An 11,346-nucleotide genomic window follows, 5' to 3' on the forward strand; every position below is an offset into this window, starting at 1 on the left:
ACTATCCTCCTGCTCAGGAAAACACAGGTACTAAACTCACTATCCTCCTGCTCAGGAAAACACAGGTACTAAACTCACTATCCTCCTGCTCAGGAAAACACAGGTACTACATGTTCACTATCCTCCTGCTCAGGAAAACACAGGTACTAAACTCTCATTATCCTCCTGCTCAGGAAAACACAGGTACTAAACTCTCACTATCAACCTGCTCAGGAAAACACAGGTACTACATGTTCACTATCCTCCTGCTCAGGAAAACACAGGTACTAAACTCTCATTATCCTCCTGCTCAGGAAAACACAGGTATTAAACTCTCTCAATGTCCTCCTGCTCAGGAAAGAACAGGTATTAAACTCTCTCACTATCCTCCTGCTCAGGAAAACACAGGTACTAAACTCTCATTATCCTCCTGCTCAGGAAAGAACAGGTATTAAACTCTCACTATCCTCCTGCTCAGGAAAACACAGGTACTACACTCACTATCCTCCTGCTCAGGAAAACACAGGTACTACATGTTCACTATCCTCCTGCTCAGGAAAACACAGGTACTAAACTCTCATTATCCTCCTGCTCAGGAAAACACAGGTACTAAACTCTCACTATCCTCCTGCTCAGGAAAACACAGGTACTAAACTCTCATTATCCTCCTGCTCAGGAAAACACAGGTACTAAACTCTCACTATCCTCCTGCTCAGGAAAACACAGGTATTAAACTCTCATTATCCTCCTGCTCAGGAAAACACAGGTACTAAACTCTCATTATCCTCCTGCTCAGGAAAACACAGGTACTAAACTCTCACTATCCTCCTGCTCAGGAAAACACAGGTATTAAACTCTCACTATCCTCCTGCTCAGGAAAGCACAGGTACTAAACTCTCCCTATCCTCCTGCTCAGGAAAACACAGGTACTAAACTCACTATCCTCCTGCTCAGGAAAACACAGGTACTAAACTCACTATCCTCCTGCTCAGGAAAACACAGGTACTACACTCTCACTATCCTCCTGCTCAGGAAAGCACAGGTACTAAACTCACTATCCTCCTGCTCAGGAAAACACAGGTACTACACTCACTATCCTCCTGCTCAGGAAAACACAGGTACTAAACTCACTATCCTCCTGCTCAGGAAAACACAGGTACTACACTCACTATCCTCCTGCTCAGGAATGCACAGGTACTACACTCTCACTATCCTCCTGCTCAGGAAAGCACAGGTACTAAACTCACTATCCTCCTGCTCAGGAAAACACAGGTACTACACTCACTATCCTCCTGCTCAGGAAAACACAGGTACTACACTCACTATCCTCCTGCTCAGGAAAACACAGGTATTAAACTCTCACTATCCTCCTGCTCAGGAAAACACAGGTACTACATGTTCACTATCCTCCTGCTCAGGAAAGAACAGGTAATAAACTCTCACTATCCTCCTGCTCAGGAAAGCACAGGTACTAAACTCTCACTATCCTCCTGCTCAGGAAAGCACAGGTACTAAACTCTCACTATCCTCCTGCTCAGGAAAACACAGGTACTAAACTCTCACTATCCTCCTGCTCAGGAAAACACAGGTACTAAACTCTCACTATCCTCCTGCTCAGGAAAACACAGGTACTAAACTCTCACTATCAACCTGCTCAGGAAAACACAGGTACTACATGTTCACTATACAATGTTTTACATTCATTTATTCAACATTAAACATATTGATATAAATATCTCAACTACTCTTTTTGATTTTTAACACCATATTGTTTTAATCAATATACTCAACAATTAAATACAATTTCCAGTGTGGGCTCTCTGCTAATTCTGAAGTTCTGATATATTTAATGAACCCCACCAACACAGTGAATGGGGAAATGGATTCAAAGGGAACTCCCTCTGCTGGTGATTTACTGAATGTGCAATCCTAAAGGAGGTCTGTGATTGGTTAATGACATATAATGTACATTTTTATGTTATACCATTAAAAGTACCAGAGAACACACTCCGGGAAATGTGATGTTTGATGAAACTGTCTAAAAAAAAATAAAAAATAAGCGAAATCAAAAAAGGGTTATTTTGAGATATTAATATAAATATGTTTAATGTTGAATAAGGAGTATTATTACTTCACGATGTATCACAGATCGTAAGGTCTTACAGGAAGCATACACACACTGAGTGTACAAAACATTAGGAACACCTGCTCTTTCTACGACAGACTGACCAGGTGAAAGCGATGATCCCTTATTGATGTCACCTGATAAATCCACTTCAATCAGTGTAGATGAAGGTGAGGAGACTAAAGAAAGATTTTTAAAGAAGAGTTAAAGGGTTAAAGAAGGATTTTGAAGCCTTGAGACAATTTGAGACATGGATTGTGTATGTGTGCCAGAGGGTGAATGGGCAAGACAAAATATGTAAGTGCCTTTAAACCGGTTATGGTAGTAGGTGCCAGATGCACCGGTTTGTGTCAAGAACTGCAACGCTTCTGAGTTTTTCACACTCAACAGTTTCCCGTGTGTATCAAGAATGGTCCACCCCCCAATGGACATCCAGCCAACTTGACACAACTGTGGGAAGCATTGGAGTCAACATGGGCCAGCATCCCTGTGGAACGCTTTCAACACCTTGTAGAGTCCCATGCCCCGATGAACTGAGGCTGTTCTGAAGGCAAAAAGCAGTGAAACTCAATGTTAGGAAGGTGTTCTTAATGTTTTGTACACTCCGTGGGTCTAAAAGGGCTTAAAATTGCCACTTTCATCATGATTTTCTCAAAAATGGTTTGTGATACGAATGTAAAAAAGCATGTCTCAAACATCCTTCCTCCCAATGAAGTTCCTGTGTGAGAATTGCCAGAACATTCTGAGATGACAAAAATATTTTCTGCTGTTGTGGAATAAGCCATCTCTCGTTCTCGTATGACCTGTTCACTAAAACCCAGAGCAAATACAGTGGATAACATGGATGTTGTAGTCCCTCCCACGTATTGAATCACACTTATTTAAAAATATATATCTGTGGTATTATCAGGATGCCTCTCGGAACTGTTGCCGTTGGTTGCATAATATAGTCAGCCTGTATTTTGACTCTAACCACATTTCCATCCACAGTTATGTAAAGGCATTACTGTATAATATATATTTGTTTTTAAGTCACAACAGTTGTGATGGAAACGGGACGTTTCGGTACAATTTTATAAATGCTGACAGATAATTTGTTCGTTTGACATGGTGGGTTCTTTTTGTGTCGGTAAAATGTATTATGTGGTGGAAACGCCCTTATGTGCAAATATTTAATATAATAACCATCATATCGAAGTAAACATGGAGTCACGCCATGATATGGCGTGTGGTCCTCCCACTAGGACTCGGGGAAACCATGCAGTTTATTAGGCTACAGATTTAAATAAGTTATGAACTTCACAGGGTGGTGAAAGTGCACTTTGATGAGTTTAATGCTCCTTTACAATAAATATTAATTCTGGTGACATGATAATCGATGGGAAATGCGCATATTTTAATGTGGATTTTAGAATATTCGCCTGAAAATCTGTCGCCAATTGAATGGAAACCTAGCTTTTAACATAATTATAATCAAGACTTTAATTTATCTCCCACCCCTAGATTGACAGTTCTCAGCTGATCCGATGTCGAGAGCTGGTGTCACGTCACCTGTCCACACAGGAAGCTTCCCTGCCTCCCAACACTGTGTACATCTACCAGTCCCTACACCACAGTCTGGACCCGGATCCCTGCACCCGGGGAAGAGAGTCCAACACCAGGCTCCCCTCCCCGGACACAGACCCACCGGCGCCATTCACGGCCCCTAGGGACAGGAGCCTCTCCTGGGTCTCCTCTACCACCCTGCTCCAGGTCCATGGACCAGCCAAACCCAGCCACCACTCCCACCAAGTCTCCCTGCGCTGCAAGCAGTCAGCCAAGCGCAAGGTGAGAGCTTGGCTGCTTCATCAACCGGAGTAAAGTATTTTTTTAACACCTACCTACATACAGAGCATTTAGAAAGTATCCCGAACCCTTGATTGTTTCCACATTTTGTTACGTTACAGCCTTATTCTAAAATGTATTAAATAGTTTTTTCCCCTCATCAATCTGCACACAATATCCTATAATGACAAAGCAAAAAACATGTTGTTTTTTTTGCAAATGTATAAAATAAAATAAAAATATGAAATCGCATTTACATAAGTATTCAAACCCTTTAATCAGTACTTTGTTGAAGCACCTTTGGCAGAGATTACAGCCTCAAGTCTTCTTGGGTATGACGATACAAGCTTGGCACACCTGTATTTGGGGAGTTCCTCCCATTCTTCTCTGCAGATCCTCTCAAGCTCTGTCAGGTTGGATGGGGAGTGTTGCTGCACAGCTATTTTCAGGTCTCTCCAGAGATGTTCGATCGGGTTCAAATCCGGGTTCTGGCTGGGCCACTCAAGTTCATTCGGAGACTTGTCCCCAAGCCACTTCTGCCTTGTCTTGGCTGTGTGCTTAGGGTCGTTGTCCTGTTGGAAGGTGAACCTTTGCCCCAGTCTGAGGTCCTGAGCGCTCTGGAGCCTGTTTTCATCAAGGATCTCTGTACTTTGCTCCGTTCATCTTTGCCTCAATCCTGACTAGTCTCTTAGTCCCTGTCACACAGCATGATGCTGCCACCACCATGCTTCACCGTAGGGATGGTACCAGGTTTCTGCCAGATGTGACGCTTGGCATTCAGGCCAAAGAGCTCAATCTTGGTTTCATTAGACCAGAGAATCTTGTTTCTCATTGTTTGAGAGTCCTTTAGGTGTCTTTTGGAAAACATCAAGCAGGCTTTCATGTGTCTTTTGGGCTCCCGAGTGGCGCAGCGGTCTAAGGCACTGCATCTCAGTGCTAGAGGCGTCACTACAAACCCAGGTTCGATTCCAGGCTGTATCACAACCGGCCATGATTGGGAGTCCCATAGGGCAGCGCACAATTGGCCCAGCGTTGTCTGGGTTAGGGTTTGGCCGGGGTAGGCCGTCATTATAAATAAGAATTTGTTTTTCACTGACTTGCCTGGATAAATAAAAATCCTGAGGAGTGGCTCCCGTCTGGCCACTCTACCATAAAGCCCTGATTGGCAGAGTGCTGTCCTTCTGGAAGGTTCTCCCATCTCCACAGAGGAACTCTGGAGCTCTGTCAGAGTCCCTGACCAAGGCCCATCTCCCCCGATTGCTCAGTTTGGCCGGGCGTCCAGCTCTAGGAAGAGTCTTGGTGGTTCCAAACATCTTCCATTTAAGAATGATGGAGGCCACTGTGTTCTTGGGGACTGTCAATGCTGCGGAAATGTTTTTGGTACCCTTCCCCAGCTCTTTGCCTCGACACAATCCTGTCTCTGAGCTCTACAGACAATTCCTTCGACCTCGTGGTTTGGTTTTTGCTCTGACATGCACTGTCAACTGTGGGACCTTATATGGACAGGTGTGTGCCTTTCCAAATCATGTCCAATCAATTGAATTTACCACAGGTCAGTCAAGTTGTAGAAACATCTCAAGGATGATCAATGGAAACAGGAAGCACCTGAACTCCATTTAGAGTCTGAATTTAGAGTCTGAATTTAGAGTCTGAATTTAGAGTCTGAATACTTATGCAAATAAGGTATTTCTGTTTTTATTTTAATACATTTCTAAAAACGTGTTTTCGCTTTATCATTATGGGTTATTGTGATGTCACTATGGGGTATTGTGTGTAGATTGAGGAACATGTTTTAGATTTAATCCATTTTAGAATAAAGGCTGTAACGTAACAAAATGTGGATAAAGTTGAGGGGGTCTGAATACTTTCCGAATGCACTGTATACTATTGCTATTTGACTTGCCTTGATTATGAAAGCATATTGTGTTTATGGTATTATGTTATTGTAGTAGAGCTTTGAGATGACTATGAAAAGCTCTATACAAATGTATTATATTATAAGTGATATAATGTATTGTATTATGTGCTTACAAATAATATTATTATTAAGGTGGAGGAGATGGAGGTCGACGAATTCTACGAGGGGATCAAACGACTCTACAACGAAGAGAACGGGGGCGCTCCGGAAGGGACGGCGGTAACGGGTGAGGAGCCTCTAGAGGAGAGTCCTGTCCTGTTGGTCAGGCGGGATGGCCACACCTCCCCCTGCCCCCCTCTCCAACCCGTCGGTGTCTCATAGAGAAGAAGAGGATGAAACCAAGGCCTTCTCTTCCTCTCTACCTGAGCTGCAAGGAAAATACGTCTCAGTATTCAATCTGTCATGGCATTTATCCACCAACCCCAGGCCTCGATTGAGCACAAAAAAGTCACCAAAAAAATATGCTATTTCATAACTATTTGTTGAGCACAAATATAAAAGGATAAAAAAATATATAATATAATGATATAGATAAAGGAATAATCTTGTCCTTCAAAAAAGAGGTCAAATTACTACTTCTCCCTGTGAGTCTCTGTGATGATATTTCTCTAATGTAAGGTCGTGTCATCTTATTTCTGTTGTTGACCCTAACTAATCTAAGTTTCAATCAGTATATTTATTTTCTTTACCTTCCTCTATTTCCTGAAGAAGAAAAAACTCATTCTCAGCATGTTGTCTTTAACCCCTCACAAAACATGTCACTTTAGAGTTTGACTGTAAAAGCGTGTAGAACTATGTTAACCTGAAGTACTGAATGGTTGTTTCTAAGGGCTTATTACGTTTTAATAATCTAAATATCCCCTTTCCATAACTTTCCTGTCTTTGTCCCGTCACAGTGTGCTGTAGTAGTTTAACCAAAGAACGAACGTTACAAGCTACTGTCATTAATGATGATGCATAAGTGAATCAATTTACCCAATGAAGCAATATGTTTTAAGATAAACAGCTTTGTTAAAAAGAGGGATTTGTCCGAAGTGGCACCCTATACCCTACATAGTGCACTACTTTTTATTATAGGTCTATGGGGGGGAATAAGGTGACATTTCAGATCCAATCAAGAAGAGGGTTTGAAGATGTAGCTACCATAATTCACCTTATCTTTGCTGTTCAGAAACAACATGCTGTTTTTTGTTTATTTGCCAAAAGGCTCTTGCTCTGGGGTGCTGGTAACTGCCGATGTACTGCTGACAACTTGTGGCACCAATAAAAACAAGTGAAATAATCTGTTTTTATCATGTTACTGTGTATCAAAGTGGCTTCATCATCCCGCATATTGCTGGACATACGATGTGCATTTACTTCATTGGCTACATTTAGTTTTGAAAACCAGACCCAAGGCAACAGACGGAGCATTTGAAAATGGTGGGAGGCCACGCGGATTCTAGAGCGACTAAGTTAATGTACTCAATTGGTAGAGAATGGAACACCAGGATATCTTAAAAGTTGATATAAGATTACAGCAATGAAAGGATTTAGGCCTGAATGCGACCAGCCAACAAATGCTGTAGGCTATGATTTTAAACGTTTTCCACGTTTCTAAACTGCAACGTAGCGTTATTTTAGGTAGGTTAATTTATGTGACATCACATTGCTTTTTTGGTTATGCTGATGGTTTGTCGGAACTGGTGGTTTGTTTACACAGCAGGTTAGAACAGTTAATTTGGAAGGTTAAGAGGACAAAGGTTTAGCTAAAATGGGCTCCGAGTGGCGCAGCGGTCTTAGGCACTGCATCTCAGTGCTAGAGGCGTCACTACAGACCCTGGTTCGATTCCAGGCTGTATCACAACCGACCGTGATTGGGAGTCCTATAAGGGCAGCGCACAATTGGCCCAGCGTCGTCCAGGTTAGGGTTTGGCCGGAGTAGGCCATTATTATTAATAAGAATGTGTTCTTAACTTACTTGCCTTGTTAAAGGTTAAATCAATTAAAAATGCTGGTTGTCAGCAACTGTTATCCCCGGCGCGACAACTAGATGGAGCTGTAATGGAAGCCACAAAACCATCAGCAGTACAACATATGCACGTTGCCTAGGTCCCAGGGGTTTATTAGGCCATTTTTTTTGCTAAACGTTTCTTAACGAAATGGGGATGGACCTACCTGCATTTGGCCAATTTAAAATCTCATTTTGCTCTGTTTGCTTCTTAAACTGTAAACTGTTTCTGCAATGAATTACCATTTAAGAACCAAACCATGGGTGTATTCATTACGGAAACGGTTTACCGTTTAAGAACCAAAGGAAGCAAACGAAACGGAGGGGGGCCTACCTGAATTTCTCCAATAAATACTAATGTTTGCGTTTTCCGTTTGGGGTAGGCTAACCCGTTTCTGTTGCAAAACGTAAACGTTTACAGTTTAAGAACCAAACAGAAGCAAACCGAGCAAAACGACATTTTATATTGGACAAATGCAGGTAGGTCCCGCCCGGCTTCGTTCCGTTTGCTTCCGTTTAAGAAACGTTTTGCAACAGAATCGGGTTAATGAATACGCCCCAGGTATGCAGATGGAGTTGCAAATGTTCGGATGGGGCGGAGTTAATTGTCACTGGCGCAGAAAAAAACCCATCTGACACTCCATCGGGCTTGGAGCAAACAGACGGAATGGCCACCGATTTTACTCAGGATTCGGTGCTGTACTTTCTCCGGTGCAACGGTGGAAGAGTGAAGAACGCTGAATTGTTGGCGCACTTCAATGCGTTTGTAAAGGACCACGAGAACCAGACGCACAATCGGGAACTGTTTAAAACGTTTATTAACTCCGTGGCTGTGGTGAAAACGGAGGAGGGAGTTAGATACGTTGTATTGAGGAAGAAATTTCTGGGCCATGTTGCTGGAGGAGATATCACCGCCGGATCCCATTCCCCAAAACTCCCCACCGGACAACAACCTGCGCCACAAGACCGCTCACCGAGAGATCCGGTAAACAGAAACCAGGAGAGAGGTCAGAAGGAATTGATCGAGACGCACTTGCCCGTCACACATCAGAAGTTCCACGTTCCACCGGGCAACACCATCCAACTCACAGAAAAGATATTGTCCTCGGCTGGAATTGTAAACAAAAACAATGTGAAAAGTACAATCAACTTCGAAAAGCCTATCCAAAGCTCCTCGCCATATGTGACAGACCATGCGCCACCTCCTGCATCCAGCAACAGAGAGGCACCGTTCCGCCCATCTTACAATGCAGCAATATCAAAGGGGTCAGAAGATGGGAGTGGTCAGAGCATAGAAGCTAAATGGGATAAAGAACCCGTGACTCTCCCTCTTTCAGTCCCAGAACTGAATCACAAAGGCATTTACATGGGTGGTTACACACTTGGCAAGCAGTCAATAGAACCCAAGAGGTCCTATCCGCCCCCTGAGTTCCTATACACAGAGGTGAAACCTCCGGCACATCAGCCTCACCTAGCACAGGTGCAACAGAATGCAGTACAGCCAAAGAGGAAGACTTCTGAAGCTGACCACAGAGGAGCCTCTGCAGCTACAGGATGGCCACTGCTCACCACTCTAGAGCATGCCAGCTCCTTTCCTTGTTTATCTGATGGTTACAGTCCTTCTGCTGCTCACCTGACCCCTGACCCCCACCAGGTGACAAGGAGCAATGGCAACCTGGATGGCAGTCTTCACCTCCACCATAGCATTCCACAGCAGCCCACACCAAAACAAGATGGAGTCCCTGACCCAGTCCCTATCCCTGACATTCACAGCCAGTATCCGGAGGAGAGTAGAGCTGCTGTTCCCCAGTCCGGGGTCAAGCCCCAGCCTCCCCAATGCTGCCTACCCATGGACTACCAGTACCACACCCCCGCTTCTGCTAGTGGTAGGTCTTCTGGTTACTCAGAGCAGTACCACCAGCAGGCTGACTCTGGCCTCTCCTCCCGTCACAGCCACAGCAGCCTCCTCCTTGCCCCATCACTGGACTCCAGGGATGAGTGGCCCCAGGGTTCCCGTAGAGATGAGTGGGCCAGCTATGAAGCCCTCAACTACCAGGTTCTCTCGGGTGAGCAGCTCTCTCAGATGCATTGTGCCGAGAAGCGAGCCCCCGGGCCTCACCATCACTCCACCGGTTACCTTGACAACGAGGTGGACATATCATCGTCATGGCACCATTCCACAGGTTATCTCCATGACGATGACGGGTCAGAGTCCAACGAGTCCACCTCTATTCCTGGTTCGGCCCCCGAACCCTTCCTCCGACCCGCCGTCCAGCGAATCAGCACCCAGCTCCGCAGCCGCATGTGTCGTAGTCTCGGAGCCGACCTGGACCAACGGTTTCCGGAGGATGGCGTCTCGGCACGGCACAACCGTCTCCAGCTCCTCTCCTCCAACCTCAGCATCAGCCACTCCTTCTCCCACCCCACCTCACGTACACCCAGCTACAGAGACCTGAGGGGGGAGATGCGATCTGGGACCTCCAGTAACAAGAGCTTAAACAGTGGCCATGACAGCTCCTACTTCCACCGGCACAACCTGGTACCCCTGGAGCCCAAGGAGCATGACTGGCTGGTGAAGGGTGCAGCTGGATTCTGGGCTGACATTTACACCCTGTTCAGAGATGAACCCAGCCTCCTCACCAAGAGAGACTTCATCACTGGTTATACCATCCTGCACTGGATCGCTAAACATGGAGACCACCGGGTCCTCAACACACTCTGGTACGGAGTCAACAAAGCCGGGATTAAACTGGACGTGGATGTGAAGACTACCTGTGGCTACACGCCTCTTCACCTGGCTGCCATCCACGGGAACAACAAGATGATCCGGCTTCTGGTTCATAAGTTCAGCGCCAACGTGGCCCTCAGGGATACTAGTGGTAAGAAGGCCTGGCAGTACCTCAGTCGCACCGGCCCAATGGACCTTCTAGAGATGCTAGGGACCCCTCAGTGCTTGATCTCCACCGAGGGTAGCTCCTCATCCCAGTCCACAGGAGAGAGACCCACAAGGCCGGTGACATCCTCGGGCTCAGCCGCGGTGAAGAGGTCCACGTCTATAGCTGCGTTCCTGAATAAGACTCTAATGAAGTTCCCAGGACGGGAAGGTTCGCGGTCGTCCGACTCTTTAGTGTGACAATAGTGTGTCTGTCCCGCTATGACCTCTATTCTAATGGCACCAGCCACTTACTAACTAGGCTGTGTGGGTTTTTCACAACTTTGATTTGCCACTTAAAATCGGATTTGCTTTCTTTGTTATTGCAAATGTTAATCCATTAATTTTTTTAATATTTTTTTTTTAGACCAAATAATTGAATAAGGGGGTAGGGATTGTGTTATTGAGCTGTCTAAATTAATGTATTATGAATGGATATGACAGACGTTAATAACTGTATCACGTGTGATAACAAAAGCAATAGAATCAGTTCTGTGAGGTCGGAGTTATAAAGAGATTGTATTACGTTATTATATTTCAGTATAATTGCTTTGCAGTTGTGTTTATTGTGGCGAGAC

The 11,346-nt window shown here is 44.8% G+C and overlaps 1 protein-coding gene across 3 annotated transcripts in view; it reads left to right on the forward strand.

Moving 5' to 3' along the window:
- Positions 1 to 7,130, forward strand: part of LOC120026510 (cyclin-I-like) — a 32,906-nt gene extending 25,776 nt beyond the window's left edge. For 2 of the 3 annotated variants that reach the window (XM_038971403.1, XM_038971402.1), the window contains exons 7-8: positions 3,608 to 3,931; positions 5,979 to 7,130. In XM_038971403.1, the coding sequence (XP_038827331.1) occupies positions 3,608 to 3,931; positions 5,979 to 6,167 (513 nt within the window). In that variant the 3' untranslated portion in view covers positions 6,168 to 7,130. Of the gene's footprint in view, positions 1 to 3,607; positions 3,961 to 5,978 lie in introns of all 3 variants that reach the window. The other variant, XM_038971405.1, reaches the window with a different exon arrangement.
- The last annotated feature ends 4,216 nt before the right edge of the window (positions 7,131 to 11,346 follow it).

The sequence above is a fragment of the Salvelinus namaycush genome, chromosome 31 (genome assembly GCF_016432855.1).
Source record: "Salvelinus namaycush isolate Seneca chromosome 31, SaNama_1.0, whole genome shotgun sequence".
Lineage (NCBI taxonomy): Eukaryota > Metazoa > Chordata > Actinopteri > Salmoniformes > Salmonidae > Salvelinus > Salvelinus namaycush.